An 18457-nucleotide genomic window follows, 5' to 3' on the forward strand; every position below is an offset into this window, starting at 1 on the left:
GGACCCTGAAATATAATAAAGAATAAAACAGATCTGGTCCTTGTCCTCATGGAAATTCATAGTTTATTGCAAGAATCAGACATTAACCAGATAATCACAAATATATAATTACAAATTGTTCTAGATCTAAAGAGCATATGGCAGGGGAATTTGATTTGTCTGTGGGATCAGAGAAAGTGCTGAGAGCCTGAGATCTAAAGGATAACCTATTAACTAGGTGAAGGGAGTGGTGAGGGTAAGGGGTGGGTAGGAGAGTACAGGTACAGCATAAAGAATAGCATGTGCAAAGGTCCTGAGCTAGGAGAAGATGGCATGTTTCAGGCACTTCATTTATTTTACATTTAGGACTGTTAAAAATCATTCTTTCATTGCTTGGAAGATTACTAAAAACATTGAGAGGGAAAAATTCCTTGCTTCAAAATGTTCCTCTATCCCTGTTCCTCCAATTTTTTTTTTAATATGCTAACTTACCCATTTGTGAAAGTCCAGCTTGAAAGCCATGTCAACCACAAAGGCAAAGCTGCTTCCACTCCATTCCTGAGAAGAGAACAGAATTGGGAAGATAATTCTGCGCTTTCAAACAACTACTTTCCTTATTTCTCCTCAAGGGAAAAGGAAGGCTTTATCTAGTTGGAGAGATTTGGGGGAAAAAACCTTTATGCGTATGGATGAGCCCCTTCGTTTCTTCTTTCGGGTTCATGCTGTTTGGAAGGTGGGTGATGTTATCTTAGTCTTGTTCTAGAGAAGCTTTTCTTCAACATTTTGCCAGCAGAGACAGTAGTAATAGATCATCCTGATCCAACCTAGGATTGAGCTGATTTGGTGCCTGGGTTTCAGGCTGTAAGAGGGCTGTTCTGCCTCTAGTTCTTGCGTACTCCTAGGGTGTGGCTCTTCAAGGTAAATCGCAGCCCCTCCTCCTTGGAGGTCCTGAGCTCTGTTTTCTGTCTTCACAGCACTGTGAATCTGTTAGTAGTTCTGCTAAGCTTCTCAGCCTCTTAGCCTGTTTCTTCTTCACTTCTCAGTTTGTCAGCCTCTGCCTACAAATCAGTAAATGCCATAAGTTGAAAGACAGCTTAGACTCTTAGACTCACCTTCAGTATTTCCCTTCTCTCTGGGATCTTGGCCCCTCAAGTCGTGGGCTTCCCTGGTGGCTCTCCAATGTCTTTAAAGTAGTTGATTTTTGTGATTTACCCAGATTTTCTAGTGTTCTTGGTGGGAGGGTTGGATTGATATTAGATGTGGTCTGAGAGCTCCTTGGGGAAACCCCAAGGTCTGAAGGTCAAATGTGTTGATGTTTGCACTGATACTGTAAACGCAGTGATGGGTAAAGATGCTAGTAACTTAGTGTGAGTCAAGGTAGAGGCACCAATCTATACTAGCAGTCATTGTAATCTTTACTGTCATGAATTTGTAGTTAAAACAAATGCCAGTTTCCATTGAAAATGTCCTTGATGAGATGGTAAAAATTACTAATTTTATTACATCTTGATCCTTGAGTATACCTCTTTTTAATGTTTTGTGTGTATAAAGCACTTCCACTGCATGCTGAAATACAATAGTTATATTTCACATACACATGAAATACCTGAAAATTTTTTCATAGAAAAAATAAAGAACACTTTTTCATGAAAAAACACTTGTGCAACTGAATAATGTGAACTAGGTTTTTTTTTTTTTCTTTCATGGATCATTTTATTTGAATGAATGACTGACAAAGTGTAGTATACAAGAATGGATGAAGTGAGCCTGTCTCTTCGAGACAAACAACTGATTGTGTTCATTGCCAAAGATAAAATTGGCAATGGATCAAGTGAAAATTGGATTTTTGGAAAAATTACATCCAGTACTGTGAGCTTGACAACTTCCCAATATTTAAAGCCTTTTCTGATAAAATTGGTAATGTTAACTTATGTGATTTTTATATTGCATAATGAAATATGTCAACATTTGGAAGATCTGCGTAACACAGTGAACCAACATTTTCCAAATAACCAATTTATAATGTTACAAAATCATGCACAGGAGAAAGGCATTCAACATGTAAGATAGACCAATGGATTTTAACATGAGTATGAAAAGTTCACTGAAATGGTTTTGTATTGCACAATGAAACTATTTTTTAAAATCTTTATCATTTGTCTTGATCTAGTGTGGTATCAAAGAAGAATATCCACAATTATATAAAAATACTATTAAAATACTCATCCTCTTTCCAACTACATATGTGTGTGAGCCTAGAAGTTGTTTATTTTCATCAACTGAAACAGCATATTCCAAAAACTGAATGCAGAAGCAAATACAGAATCTAGCTTTCTTCCATTTAAGGCAGATATTTGAAAGCTTGAAAAAATGTAAACCAATGCTTCTCTTCTACTTTCTTTATTTTTGGAAAATAGATTTTTAATAAAAATATTTATTTTAATACATGATGGTATTGTTTTAATGATACAATAATCAAATATTTTAAAAATTGTCTTTTTTAATTTCTAATGTGGTAAATATTGATAGATATAACCCCCATAAACAAAACTTCTTTGGGGTCTTGAAAAACCCAAAACAAGAACCACAGAGATAAACTATCCTATCTGGAAGCTATGTGCAGAAGAGGTCTGAGTGCATTTCTTATCTATATCCTCTTTGGTTTTGAGGCATACCGAAAATTTCAGGAAATTTTGGCCATTTCTACATGGCAACAAAGGAATGGATTCATTAACTTTACAAATATGATAGGCAGATCAAATTTATGGTTGTCTAGATTATCAGATGTTAGGTAGATTTCTTTCTTTTTAATGTTGTATTTAATTACATGATTATAACCTTTGACTTGTTGGTCATTGAATAAGTACAGAAAGACAAATGGCACAAACACATAGTTTATAAACAAAGAAAATTCTTATCATGTAGTTGAGAAAGAGACTGAAATACTTTCAATCAGGCTTACCATCCAACATCAACACTCATTTTTGAGAGTTGCCTTGACTCTACAAAGCATGTCAGTCAAGATGATGGTATTTAGTTAAGATGAAAACTAATTGTTTTAGAAACAATAGATCAGATTGTATCTTAAAAATCAGATTTCAGTTTCTGACAGTTTTACAGAGAACTTCATTCCCCACCATCAATGAACACAATCATTTTCCCCCTGAGAGAATGAATATAAAAATTACCCACCAGTAATTGTAAAATGGCTAAAAGATAAGGTAGCTTTCTTTATATGTTATGTTTTATCAGACTATTCCTGTCCACATTGGTTTCACTGTTTCATAAATCTGTCCTCTTTATAGAGTTAAAGCAGTTCAGTGTTGTTGTTGATTGATCTCTGATTATATGTGTGAAAAATCTTAACCCTGTAACAAAATTTAGTTTTTGAGGCTGAGGACTAGACATCATTCACAAAGTCCTGTGGGTCAGTAGTTTCTTCATACTTGCTGTTCAGTTTAAAAGTCGAGATGCAGGAAATTCATTTCCTCTCTGCCAGTATGTGTTGAGAATTTACTGTGCGTAAGGTGCTGTGTTAGGCTCCAACAGCTATGCATTTGTGCATTTTCCTTTCACACTGAAGAAACAAGTGACAAGAATTTGAAACGTGGTGGATACTGAGTCATATGGTTTTGAAAGACTTCTTCCCACGGCAGTGGAGTTTTTATGAAAGAAACCATTTTTGTTGAAAACCCTACCTTCTTTGCAAACATACTAGGAAAGTGAAAAGTTTCAGCAAAGCAATTGAAGAGTTGTCCTTCCTGGTGCTCAATATTGCCAGTCAGATTTTAAATAGTTCTGAAAGCAGAATTGAATTTGATTTCACATTTGAACTGATGTTTGCACTGGCAGCCAAGGGGTCTGGTAGATATTGGTTTTCACATTAAGAGGCTTGAACCTTTCTCCTCTTGCCTTCATCCCCACCAGTGAAGGAGGGACTTTGGACTCATAAAAGGACACCTTAGAAAGCCAGTCTTTACACCAAACTTATTGAGTTTAAAAATATTACTTCTCTGGTTATAAAATGTGTAAATGCACTTAACGCTGAATAATCATGTCAATGTGCTACCGTAGTGACATTTCTTGGCCCTGAGTTGGGAGGTGTCATCTGATAGATCTGAATCATACATGTGATGAAAGTGCTTAGTTAAAAGAAGTTCATAATGTGACGTCGTGGGCTGAGAGCGGGGGCTCTGCAGACAGACTGCGGCTTGGCGCCCTGCGTGCGGTTAACTCTGTGTTCAAGCTCACTGCCTGTAAGATGGGAAATGAGAGTTGCTGAGAGGATTAGCTGAATTAATGCATTTAAAATGCCGGCTACTATTGTTGTTTCTATTTCTCCTCATTAATTAGGTCATATTCTATGATTTCAGTAATTAATCATAGTAGAACGCCCTTCTTCCCCATCCCGCTACCCACGTACTCAGTTTCTAGGTTTATGTTCTCTGTTGCTGGAGTCTGAAGCATTTGCTAGTCGTGTCTCTTGTGAAGGTTATATCTGCGGTGGTTGAGAGATGTATTTCAAGTAAGTTGCAGGTTTTGAATGTCAGTACCTGCTCAGTTATCTCCCCAAATATGCTGCCGTTGGCAACAGCCAAGGCAAGCCTGTTGTTAATTAATGACTTCCACTGAGAACTTAATTAGTGTCTTAATTAGGATCATCATCGAGTAGCAGGCAGCGGCAGCCTGCGCCAGCTGCAAGTTATCGGCTGGCTCCGGCAGCCCTTCCGGTCCTGCGAAAACTTAGGCCGGGGAGGAATCCTGCTGCGCTTCTGTTTGTTTTTCTGTCTTCAGGGAGAAATGTGGAAGATCACCGGTTTTGTGTGGTCCATCCTTGTTGTCACACATGCGAAAATAAGGGAACACATCCACCGCTACTGGACTGATCAGAAAGCCAAGATCGGCTTTTGAATTCTTGGGATTGTGTTAAACAGGCCGTAAAAAAACACATTGTTGTTGTTTGCAAGTGTTGAGAATTAGGCCATGCATTCTGAGTATGACAGAGTGTTTCATTTTTCCTGCTGAAAATTAAAGTTCCTTCCTTCTGGCATCATTGTTTTATATATATATTTGAAATATTGCCAAGTTGTTACAGGATGAAATCAGCCCTCCATTTTCTTTCTCTTCACCCCTCAGGAAAGTGTGGCAAAATGAGGCAAAAGTTCGTGTCTTTCTTGACTTATTTTCCTACAGAAGTAGGAATTGGGTTGAGGATGAGAGGGATGATCAAGTTACTCCCCAAACAACATTTCTCCCAGACCTTTTGGATGGATTGTAACTCTGCAACAATAAGATAAAAGCAAATGCATCAGTCCCTTGAGCCAAGTTCCAGAACGAGGACAGGCATTGTGCAATGGACCTACTTTACTTGAGCATATTTGCTTCATCCTTTTGACTGTTATAGGCTTTTAGATGATTTAGATCAATTGTGACCTTGGTGAAAAGATCAAGTGAAATATTTTGTATTCAACAGATTTGCTGCTTCCAGGAGAGGTGGAGGAGAATGTGAGCACCAGTGTCTCTTCTTATATTTCTTCTGCGGCCCAGCCTCTTACCCCTGGAGTGAAGCCAAGGGCCGCTGCCACCGCCGCCGCCACCGCCGCCGCCGCCGCCATAAAAGGAGTAGACAGACAAAGGGAAGAGGTACTCCACAAGGAATTCAATTCTCCTGAAATTGCCTCGATTGTGCAGTGTGTCCTTTCAGAGAAATGGCAGTGTACCTGTGTGCGTCTGTATTTTTCTCAGATTTGGGAAAATTTAGAATTCAGGTTGCTTAATTGGGACCCTCTCACTGCTAACTCTTTAATGTGTATAATTCCTTTTAAACACACAGAGAGCAATTATGTTTTTATGCGGAAACTATGTTTGTGTCATGATGTACGCCATGCTACAGGACAATGTTCCCTGGGGACTACGAGGTAGATAGGATGGACAGTTTTCTTATCTCTTTCAGTCTGCACTGGCCATTTTTCTTTTTATTACTGTTTCCAAGGTCCCATAAACGTTTTACATCACTTAAGGTAAGGCCAGGCTGCTATAGTAGGGAATCTCAACAATAATGCAGTGGCTGAAAGGAGAGAGAAGTTTATTTCTGTCATGTAACAGTCAGTGGAGAGCCTTTAAAGTGAGTGGGTGGCTCTGTTCCCTGGGGTCATCAGGGCCCAGGTTCCTTCTCTCTGGGTCTCCACTGTGCCTTAGGACATTGTTCTCAAGTGCACGTTCAGAGTCAGGCCACTGTCCTACCTGGAGGGGCAGCAGATGAGGGTGCGGGGGTGGGGGGCGCAGCGCGATTCGCCCAAGGCTGAGGGCGCAGGGCTCTTCATTTCTGCTCACGTTCCATTGGCAACCACTTCTTCCGTGTTCCTGTCCAGTCACCGGGGAGGCTGGGAGAGGTCCTCTAGCCATGTGCTTCACAAGCGCCAGAGAGTGGGATCTTTCACATATTAACTCTCCCAAATGCACAACTTGAAAGTCATCTTTTGCCGTCATTTGCAACTCTTCTGTGTACACTAAACAAACATGCACCGACCGAGGCTGCTGGTGGTGCCCAGTAGGGACCTTTGTCACCTTTTTGACTCTAGCATAAAGGGCTTCAGATATAAGAAGTTGTTAAGGGCTCTTTATTACTGCTTCCTAATAAAACTCCTAGGGTGTTTCTTGATTATTCAGTCATTCACTTGAAGATATTCTGTTATGGAAGCAGTTGTTCAATTAGAAATAATCCACACATTTCAATTTTAAACCACTTCTTTCACATAGGACTTTTGTTACTGCCATCACAAAAGTCTACCTAGGATACTTGCAGGTTTGTATTAAACCCTCAAATTGGTTACCAGTTGAATTGGTAGGGACAGCCACCATTCAATATGCTTTTTGAATTATAGATTGCTTTCTCTGACTTGTAAGAAAGTGAAATTGCAAGGTGATTTCTAGCAGGAATCAGTTCCTTTTAAAGACATGTTCATGTTCTTAACTTCAGTTGTGACCATACAAATTATTGGATGAGCCAGTGGTCAGTGACACCTAATGCCATTATAGAAATTGTTACGAAATGGTTTTAGTTGATAGGTTAAAAAAAAAAACCTGAATGATCTCTGGAATCTATCATATAGCCAGTAAAATATAAGTTAAAACCCTGTATGTGATTGTATCTTTAAGAGGAATATAAATTTCTTCCCAGAAAATGTGAACATTTTAAAATGTTGGAATCAAAATGATCTGAACAGTCTTTGTGTTGGCAAACTCATGAGACTTAGGTGGATAATTCTTGCCGCATTTTGAATACCCGGAGTAATATTTTGGTTGGGATTTTTACTTTTAATCACTATATGTTGGAGAAACTTTTCAGAATCACAGTACTGCACCAACTCTGCCTTGGTTTAATAAGTATTAACCTTATTTTAAGGCACCCAATGCAAATAAAAGAACATAATCACCAATTTCAGGCACCTGTGTCCTATAAAGACCTACCAAGGGGCTATTTTGGGCTAGAGATGGTAATCGGTTTCTGTGACTTCAGTCTCAAAAGATGAAATGTATACTGGATGTCCTGTCTTCCTCTTAATTACCTGATAAGAATCCATAACTTCCTGAAAGGGACTGGACCAATTTAATTTTTCCCTCTAATTTTATCACTGCTTTTATACATGCACATTTCCCCCTTACAGCTGAACATTTTCCAAGAACCTTCCACTTTCCTTTGGTGAATAACTTCTTGCTTTAGTTACTCTATCTTGATGAATTTTGGAAGTTTTGAACAGCTTTAGAGAATGAAAAGAATTCACATTAAGAAGGCGAAAAATTGTGAGTTCCTTCCGTATCCCCTAAACTGTAGAACAGATCATAGAAGAAACTTTCATAGTGTTTTGATGGGAGATCTGTTTTTTCCAACTCATAATGGGACTTAAAAATTTTTTTACCTATAAAGACAGTTTATTTACCACATTACTGTGCAAGATTAGCCTCCAGCTAAATGCTCCTCTTACTTATTTGAGCATCAGTTCTATTTCCTTTAATTAGCCTGTGCGGTGCTGTGAATGGAAATGGCTCCTCCTGTAACAGTGTCCCTCTCAGAATAAGTCACGCGAGCAATCTTAAGAAGACCAGCAGTTCTCTAATCGTGTATAAATGCTCTTCCCTGAGAGGCCACAAAAAGATTTCAATTAGATTTGAAATTAGACACCTGAAATCCACATATTTCTCTCAGCTCCTTAGGCAAAAATAACAAGTTAATAACTTAATTCACAGTTGTTTTCTGTTTAGTAGCAGGGGATTTGGTGTTCCATTGCACAAATTCTCCTCTTTGAAATAAATCAGGAGTTCAGTTTGTAATCTAAAAACCTTGGAGCCTTATAGCTTAAAACCCTAAGATGAACCTGACTTGAAAGAAGAGAATTCCAAAGTGTTCCACAGTAGCCAACAGCTGAAATGCATAAACAGAACGGCAGCTTTGCTGTATTTTAAAAGCTGTCATTTTGAAGATCATAGTGGTATCTTCTGAGCTACAGTGTACATCAGGGTTCACTTTGAGTTACATATGTGCCCCTTGGAAGACTCTCAATTCACTCGTGTGTGTCTCTATAAGGTTACTTAATTAAAATGCAAAAAAAAAAAAAGTCAGAACGAGTGCTGAGTTCAGTGCTATGCATATAGGAGACATGCAATAAATACTGAATGAACAAGTAAACAATCAAAAAAACTCACTAGCTACTGGGAGTGATTTTCTGGTATAATAACATGATTAGGGTCGTTCTGTCTTTCTCCTCTATTGGTTCAGTCTCCTCAACGTGGAAACATGTTTAAGTCTCTCCCATCCTTAACAAAATGAAACAAAACTAAAGAAAAAACAACGTTCCCTTTGCCTTGGACCTTTCTTGGCTAGTCTATTCTTTTTCCTTTCTTTTCATCTAGACTTCAGAAACCATTAGACTCGACCTTACTCATGGGCTCTGCTTCCTTTCCCCTCATTCCTCATTCAAAATACTGTGAAACGTCCTTGGTCTAATCACCTGCATGAACATATTCAGAATAAACGTACCAAGTACCTTATAACTGCCAAATCCTCATGGACACTTTTCAGTCTTTATTTTCATGGCTCTGTCTACTGTGTTTTTCTCCACTGATTTTCCCTGATGCTCGTAGTCCACCGGTTCTCTCTTCCCTGCCCTCCTCTGATTCTTTGTGTGTTTGCCTGAGTGTTTCCCCTGCCTCCTGTGGGGGTTTTCCCTCCAAGCTCCCCTTACATGAGTTGGTGTTCCTCAGGGTTCCATGCTAAACCTACGGCTCTTCCCACTTACGTACTTGGATCCATTTTCTACTACCTTTTGTGCCTTTTTCTCCAAATCTGTATCTCCAGCTCCAGACCTTTTTCTGAGCTTCAGGTTTGTGTATTCAGTTGCCTGTTGACAATTCTATCTAGACTCCTTCAGGTACATTTAGATCAGCGTGGTAAAAACTGAGCCTGTCTCTACCTGCTTCCCTTCCTGCCTTCTTGCTCTTCCCGCCCTCTAGCCACATCCGTCATCACGTGCTGCCAGTTTTACTTTCTGATATTTTCAGATCTCTCCTCCCAGTACCCTGTTCTCCTTATCCCGTGCCTGGCCTGCTTCTGCAGACTCCCGACTGGTCTTCTGACTCCAGATCTACCCTCTGTGCAGTCTTCAAAGTGACCTTCAAGATGTAACCCCCAAAAGGGCAGGATATCCTTCTGTTTTCTGCACACCTGTGTCCCCAGCACCTGTCTCATTGTAGTTGCTCAGTTAATGTTTGACTGAAGGAAGGAATTTATTTGAAATGTATCAATGACCAGGGATTTACCATGCTTTCAAAACATCTTCAGTGACTTTTCATCATCTTGAGGATGAACAGCATGTAAGAGCTGTCACGATCTTTATCTTCATCTCTGGCCAGTCTCTGCTGGCCACTTCATGCCCTGACAACACCGAATACTTGAAAATCCACGTATGTGAAATTCTGTCTTACTTCCTTGGCCTGCTCACGAGACCCGTGTTTGTCAGCAAAGCCAGATTTTAATAGGAACATCTGGGGAAAGAATGGAATATAACTGAATGACTGCAGAAGGCCATTCCTCTGACATTTTGACTCAGAGATATACTGGCCACCTTGCAGTATAGAGTGACAGTGATACTCCCAACTGGTTTTACAATGTTTTGAATATCATATTTGGCATTGCAAATATGAAAGAATTATTATTCTTGGTTTCTTGCTTTTGTATTTTAGCATTGCGTAAGGAATTACTCTAACAATAGCTGCTGTTAATAACTCAGTTTCTAACTGTAGAAATTTATATTTTTAAGTGTATTATAAATGAATAATTCTTGGGTTGGCATCATATATTTATTGGCTAGTTAAAAACTTATTCCTTGCTACTGTTTTGGCGAGTACCAAATGACTGATGAAGGAAATCACACTCCATACACAGAACTCAAATATATAAAAAAGAACTTACAGGAAAATAAAAAAATTTCCAATTCAGGATAAATATCTATATCTATAGTTGCATAATGTTGACTATCATGGCCAAAAGTTGTGTTGAGACCTCAGGGAAGGGAAAGGAATGAGAAGGTGATGGATTGGGCCATATCTGGGAGAAAGAACTAACTTGACCACGGCAGTAAGCCCTCGTCAGAGAGTCTAGAAGTCCAGCATACAAGCCTGCCTCTGTCTGAGTTGCTGAAACCAGGTGGGTGTTGAGTGGGGTGATGAGTGGGGAGGCGGGTACGATTTTCTGGCAGTGGCAACACTCAGTTGAGAGTAAGTTAAGCCTCAGTACTTTCTCCTCTCTGCTTCCGTATCCCTTTCTGCATTCCTCTGTCAGGGAGCATGGAGCGTGTTAATGAAATCACTCATTCACTTCTGTCTTCTCCCAAAGCTATAAAACCTCATGGACACAGATAGTGGTTTCTTCCATCCTCATGTTCCTAGGATCTAACACACATGCAACCCTCAGTAAGTGTTCATGGAGTGAGCAAGTAGAGGGAAGGGAGGTGGGGACGTGAGGGCTGTCTGTGCTGCGTGAGGGGGTGTCAGGAGGATGGCGTGGTGTGGCTGGGGCTTTAGCTCAGCAAAAGGCTGTGTCTAGTTTAACACTGCTTTCCAGCCCCGGAGGAGGGTAGGTGAAGGCAAAGTGACTGCATTTGTGAGTGGCTAGTAAGGCTGGGGCGGGCTTTGCGGACTTCCAGGTGGGGTTCAAAGTCCTAGTACCATGGGCAGCCTGAATCTTGGGGGACCTGTGGATGGCAGGCCTTCAGCCAGGTGTGTAAGGGCAGCAAGGATCCAATCAGACGGAACGCACTGGTAGAGGTGGGGCTCCTGTTAGAGTCAGCTCAGGGTGGGGTTGTGGCCAGCCGGCAAGCCTCAGCGCTTCCTGCTGGAGAGAGTTGGAGATGGCAAGGATACTTGTGTTCAGGAAATGAACATATTGTGTCTTTGCGTCTGGGTTTCTTCACTGGAGCTGGTCTTAGCCATACTACCCCACTGTCACTTTGGCTGTGGCAATAGTAAATTTTATCTCAGGAAGTGACCAAAACGGACAGATCCTTCATTCTGAAGACGGATTCGCTTCCTGTGTACGGCTGTTCTTTTAAAGATAGTCATATTATTATGTGCAGCCTTGAATGCATTTTTTATGAGAGTCTCTGGAGATTTTTTTTTAAGCTTATTTGGAAAAGAACTTCTCTCCCGAAGAGCTATGACTTGGCTTAGTGAAAACTTCAAGGTTAATTCTTGCTGGTGTTTCTTGTTGAGAAGGCAAAGCTTTATCTGAAGCAGATTCTCCTGGATTCACGTCTGGCTTCTCTCCCTTACTAACTGTGCAGCCTTGGCCAGGTACTTAACCTTTCAGAGCCTGCTAATGCCCACGTGGTCCCCAGTCCTGGGGCTTGCATGTGGTGGGAACTCACTCAATGGCAGCTCCCATGACTACCTTTGTCAGGAGGGCACACAGACCCTTTCTAATTAAGAGGAAGTAAACGAGGTCTCTGAAATTTGTTCTCTTGCTGGTTTTACCAAGAAAGGATGATAGATGACTAGGTGTTTCCTATTAGCACTGCACACCCAACTGCAAGATGCAACTTGCTAAACCGACAGGAGGTATCTGCTTCTCATGTTTTTGTGGGTTTTGTTTTTTGTTTTTTGGTTTTTTTTTCCACCTTTGATAACAGCACATGGTTTCTGAGCTAGATGCTCCATTTTCAAGAACATTACAAAAGCCACTCAATGAGATCATTTTACCATGCAAGAATATTTAAAGCTGATTATAGCTTCGGGGCATTTTTTTTCATTCTTGCATAAGCCATAGTTTTCAATTATTTCAGCATCACCATACTTAATATAGAGCTACCTGGAAGTACTGGGTGATTTCATTGTATCACACACCATTTGCTTTTGGAGAGGCTTTTTAAGAGGTGATACAGTGAGATTTAAGGCATTCTCTTCAGTTTATTGGAAAATATGCTTTTTTAAATCTGCCTTCTTTTAGGAAGTCTTTAAAAGTCACAGATTGTGAATAAATAGATACAAAATTATTACGTCTCTTTGCAGCTACTCTGAGTAGCAGGTAAAGCCTGTAATATTTTTTAAATTCTTGGTAGGAAAAAGGGATCCTGAACTTTTAAATTTATGGTGCTACTATGTGTTTAAATTCCTACTGTTATTGGCCCAGGTATAATCTGAAGGAGTGCGTTCAGTATGGAGTATTTTTATCTTTGAAAATTATGTTTTATTGATACAAGTTTTTTTTTTTTTTTTTGGTAAGTGGTAAAAATGTCTTTAAGGTTGACCAAAATCTTAAGATATATTTTCTCACATTTGAATATAGCTCTTAGTTTTTCCATATGTCTATAGCCCTAAAAATACAAATGGTAAAAATATAATGAATGTGTTCAAGAGAGACTTTCTGATTCTTGCCGTGGGCAGAATTATTTAATGATATTCATTCAGATCCAGGATGGTACAAATGGGGCATATTAAGAGGCTTAAATTAGGTCAAATTGAATAACTGAATTTATTATTTTAATTAAAAACAGCTAAATCAGCTGAGAGGGCTGAAGTCTTTAAAAAATTTTTAATTAAATACTAATAGGAAGTTTGTGTTTTCAACTCCATCTTCCTTTACTGTGATTATACATGATTTTCCTCCTTTGTTGTCTTTTATAGATAATCGGAGATGAAGTTCAGCCCTTCTCACTTGATGAAGAGTTTGATTATGACGCCGTGGTGCTAACCCCCAAGTTCACTCCTGCAGAGATAGACGCCGTCAAAGAGCTTTCCAAGCAGAAGAGAAAGAGCACCCTGTGACTGATCCGCCAGCACATCTTTGTGTTTGTTTTTATTTTGTTCTTATTCAAGCAACATTAGAATAAAAGATAAGCCTACTGTAATCCCCTTTGTGGAAATTCAGGTGTGCACTGATTTATCAGTTATTTGTCGGTAGGGAGATGCAACCCACAAGACCAAAGGGATCTCTGCCCTTACAGAGCTCTCTTCTGTCACGTGGCTGCATCCCATGGCTCGTGTCGGGGGGAAGAGATGGAGGTGGCAGATGGGGACAGGACGGAGCACCTGCAGAAGGGTCCATTTGATGAGAACACTGCAACTTGGTAACATTGGGTATTGTAACAAAGATTGGAAGCATTGCCCTACCCCCTTGAGAGGGAAGGACGATTGAAGACGCAGAGGCCAGAGAATTGATTATGTGGGCAGGTCACGGGTCCCAGCCCTCCAGAGATGGTAGTATGAATGAGAGTGCTGAGAGGATGGGCTTCTAGGATTGATGGGGAAGTGCTTCTTCCTCATCTCTTAGTATGTTCTGACCAGTTTGTATTCTTTTTGTTTTCCAAACACTCCACTTTGTTTCCACCTTAGAGCCTTCGCTCTTGTTCTTCTTTCTGCCTGGCCTTCCCTGGTCTTGGTGTGGCGGGGTCCTCCTCATTACTCAGGTCCCTGTGAAATGTGTCTCCCCAGAGTCTCTCTGACGACACCATCTACTCTCATTTTCACAACGTCCACCTCATCCCTGTGCATCCATCACCCTACCTTGTCTTGGGTCCTGTCTGACTCCCATGAGATCGTAAACTGCGAGAGGGCACAGACCTCCTCTGCCTTCTCATTGCTGTGTCCCCAACACTTGAAAAGGGCCTGCCATAAAGTAGATGTTCAATAAATATTCATGTAATGAATCAAATCTTAAGGGCAAGCTTATTAGTGTGAAAGGACCCAAGCCCATTTCATCAATTCCGTCTGGTTAGACCTGTATCGACCACTTTGCATTTAAGGCATAGACAAGTTCTTACTTCCTAATTGCATGATAATCCGGTGGTCAGTGCAAATTTGGGAAGCCTCGCTTGACTGGCTAGCACTGCTCCATTTAACCTGTTTCTTCTTTTCCTCGCCCTAACCCCAAGGAGAACTGAGAGAATCTTAGTTCACATGGGAACTTGACCCACTTGTCAACTGCTCTTTTGAAACTTTGTTATGACTTCTTACATCAAAACCCTATTCAGGAGTCATTCGTGTGATACAGTACTGACATCACCAACATTCTGCATGAAACAGTGTGGGTTGATGACTAAATGAAAACTGGAAAGGGAAAAGAAAACAAGATTTAACGAGTGAGGTAGGGAGAAGAAAAATTCCATTTTGGTAATAAAGCAGAATCCTTTATCCATTCATTCAGAAGGGCTAATGCTCATGAGTCGTCAAATTTTAGAGGCAGCCTTGAAGCCTAATTCCCCTGTTTTCTTTACATTTTTATCTATTCTGAGTGCAGTGTAAGCTACAAGAAGATTTTAAACAGGAGGGACATGATCTGATTTACATTTGTGGGGAGATAGGCTGGTAAAGGGGCTGGGCTGGGAGGAAGTAACACTGGGGGAGTGTGCTGGGCTGGATTGTAAAAGGGCTTTTTTTTATTGTTTTCTCTCTGGAAGTTTATACGATTTTGTTACCCCAGGATTCTGAAAATTTACAATGATCTGTGTTGACACAGGTCGATTTTCATCTTTTGTGCTATGCACTCAGTATCCTTTTAGTCTGGAAAGCTGCCTCCTTAGTTCCGGGAAATTGTCTTGAATTCTTTTTTTGATGATTTTCTTACTTCCATTTCTTCCTAGAATGTCCACTTTTCAGATGTTGAACTTCTTAGTTAGCTACTCTAATGCTTTTGTCCTCTCTTCCTTGTTTTTTTTCTTTTTGCTCTGTTTTCTGAGATTTTTCTCAACTTTATCTTCCCCATTTTTAAATTGCAGTGTGTATATTACTTTCTCTTTTGAATTTTATATTATTCTTATATCCACTAATTAGTAAAGGCATTACCATGAGATGAAAAAATAAGGGCAAACATCGAGAAACCACATCCAGAGCGATCAGGGCAGCATGCAGAGTTGCGTCAGAACTAGACCAGCAGAATTGTGAAGGAAGAGATGGTGTCTCATCCTTGATAAGGCTGAACGAGGTGCCTTCTGATGGGAAGCACTTGTGTTTATTACGCTGAATGAATGAGCAATAGGAAATGGAGGTGTCAGGAGGGTCTTGGATATTCCTAACGTGTTGCAGAAAGCCTCAGGTGTGACCAGGTGGAGGCTAGGTGAGTTCTAGGTCCCTGACAGTGAAAGAGGGGAGAGATGCCTTAGGGTGCTGGGTTGCTTTTGATATATACAAGGCATTCATGTGTTAGGTACTCCATCTTCTAAAAGTGGCTTCTTTTTCTCTTCCTGATAATCCTATTTTTGTTTATGGCACCACACTGGTTGCCAGTCTGTTATTTTTTACCTCTGCACTGCCTTTTGGTTCCAGTCCCTCCTCTGTACACCACTTGCCATGATTCAAGCCTTCAATTTTCCTTATTTCTCCCTGGAAGCCTTTCTACTTTCCAAATAGTCTCTAAATGCCTCTATTCTTCCAGTTCTAGCTTGTTGTACACGTTGCTTTCACAGTAATCTTCATGTTGCTGTCTTGCTTCAAAACTACCGCTAGCAGCTCATTGTCTACTGAATTATTAAAAACGTCTCGATTTGCCATTCAAGGCCCTATTCCCACATACCCCGACGATACAGATAAAACTGACTACGAGTGGCTCCCGAACGTTGTCTTCCACCTTCATGCTTTTCTTTTTATTGTTCTTTCTTTCTGGATGGTCACCCTCCATTTCTGCCCAGCGAATTTCTACTCATCCTGTAAGATGTGCTCCAGGGGTCACCTCCTTCATGAAACCTTTCTGCTTCTCCCAACCAGGTATAATTTCATCTTTCCCAGAACCTTAACATCATTTTGTAACACTGTTGGTACTTGTCACGTTCTGCCTCATATTATTTGTGCACACGTTTCCCGCCAACTCTGAGGGCAAGCATCAAATCTCATTTATTCTTGCATCTCTAGTAAGCACTGTCTCTGGCATTTTATGGTCCTCATCACTGGCTTCATTTAACTGACAAAATCCAGGATGAGTGCCACAAAAATGGATCGCAATAAGATTTATTCATTCGACTGTTTATCTACTGTATGGTGTCTGTTATATTTTGTTATGGAAACAAATAGTTAATGTCATAATCTCTTAACCCATTGAATTTATGGTAAAGAAATGAATGCAAAATGTTTGCACAGGCTGCACCTGAGTGTTGATTTATTGACCGAACAGTCAGAAAAAGTAATTCCATCTGGTATGAAAGTGGAAGGGAAAAAAGACCCAATAATATGATTCTAACGGAAGTAAATTTTGCATGAAGGAATAGAGGAAGACATTTTAGTACCAAAATAGTGGCCCATCGGTAATAAAGGTTATGGTATATGATATATAATTATAATAATTTTCACATCTATAAAAACAGGCGGTCTTTTAAAGAGTTTTTTTGTTGTTGTTGGTTCCACTTCAGACGGTAGCAGATTATCTCCATTGTGTGCACTTAGAATATTGACATCCCTGTTAAGATTAAAAAAGTAAATCCAATAACTCTCCAAATTGTGTTAATATTGGCTATATTCTCAGTAGAAATCAGCATCAATTTTAGTTTAAATTGGAAAGTATTTTCAAAGGATGGCTTCTGTGCAAGTGGCGGTAATGGCGCTTGAAGTAATTAGGGTGTTTAACTACTAGGCAGAAAAAAACACTAATTATTCTCATCTTGTTCCCCTCCGCCCCCCACAAGGAAGGGAAAAACCTGGAAAGTATTTGAATCATAGACATATTGGGGCATTGAATAAAAACAAAAACATGGTATCAGATTTCTTTGCAAAAATGATCCCCTAAATCCTTTGTGTTTACGAAGGTCGGTGTCTTGAACTTATAGAGGAAGACTTAAAGGTCAGTTGATTCCTGAAGAGACTTTAGTTTCTGGAGAATAGTTTCTGCTGTTCTTTAAATGCTTTGGTTATAGTATTGTCCTGTTATTGACTCCAATGACTTCTGATGACTCAGTGTTTTTATATCTCTCTCTGTATATGCATGATATGTATTTTCATATATATATTTATATTATTTTGCAGTGAATCCAACTTATTTTCAAATGTGACTAAAATCCACAGATTGATTTGTCTGTGTTGCCTTTTTGTTTTGCTGAAATTTAGTTTGCTGACCTTTGTCTGGGAAAAAAAATGCAGCATTTTTCTTCATCTCTCTTCCTTTTTATTGTTCTATCCCATGGGCTTTGCCTATAGCATCTGTTTCTGCTCCCCCCAATGCACTGAGTGTAAGTGTAACAGAGGGAGGTACGTGTTGGTGGCTGTTTGGGGTTTGAACAGCTGAACACCTGGCTGCTGGTGTGCAGGTGCACAGAACTATGAAGAAGGAGTTTCATTTAAAACAAAAAGAATATTTGCAAGTTGCACATGAGGGCTTGGGTGTTGGACTTGAGGTGCTTCTGTGTCCAAAACAATAAGGACACCTGGGTCCCTTACATGCCGGGGACTGTGAAAGTGCTAGTCATAGTATTTCTAGAAAATTTCTTCACTTACATAATGGCTTCTGTATTTGTCAGCCTAAATGAGTCTGTTAAATTCTATTCAGTTATTGTCATCAATTTGCAAGGATCAGAGAAGGTTTTATACAGATGGTACCCATAGTGATCACTTCTCATTGTAATGACGTTAACCTCTAATATGTTACGTATCAAATACACAACCATCCAATGCCATCGCCAGAGTTTAGAATGAGAAATGAAATACAGTTTGCAAAAAATGTGCTCTCATGTTCATTTCCCCCCAGTTTGACAGTCATTACATTTGAAGTAGCAATTTATCAAAAGAGAAATTATTAAGAAAATACTGTGTCAATTGAGTGTTTACTACACATTCACCATCATCTTCGGTGAGATGTGGGAGGAGAAAGAGTGGCTAAATATTTTATAACATCACAGCGAGGCCAATTTTGACACAGGAAAGGGACATCAATGCAATATCCTGGGAACCCAGTGGTGACTAGTACTACACCCGCTGGACTCATTGCTTCAGATAAATCATTGACATT

General features: G+C 39.9%; 1 protein-coding gene across 3 annotated transcripts in view; it reads left to right on the plus strand.

Annotated features, from left to right (window-relative positions):
• The window catches only part of IFTAP (intraflagellar transport associated protein), a 58810-nt gene extending 45426 nt beyond the window's left edge, over positions 1–13384 (plus strand). For all 3 annotated transcript variants that reach the window (XM_014568093.2, XM_006195146.3, XM_032488482.1), the window contains 2 exons: positions 5453–5622; positions 13156–13384. In XM_014568093.2, coding sequence (XP_014423579.2) covers positions 5453–5622; positions 13156–13296 — 311 coding nt within the window. In that variant the 3' untranslated portion in view covers positions 13297–13384. The remainder of the gene's footprint in view (positions 1–5452; positions 5623–13155) is intronic.
• Positions 13385–18457: the final 5073 nt, after the last annotated feature.

The sequence above is a fragment of the Camelus ferus genome, chromosome 10 (genome assembly GCF_009834535.1).
Source record: "Camelus ferus isolate YT-003-E chromosome 10, BCGSAC_Cfer_1.0, whole genome shotgun sequence".
NCBI lineage: Eukaryota > Metazoa > Chordata > Mammalia > Artiodactyla > Camelidae > Camelus > Camelus ferus.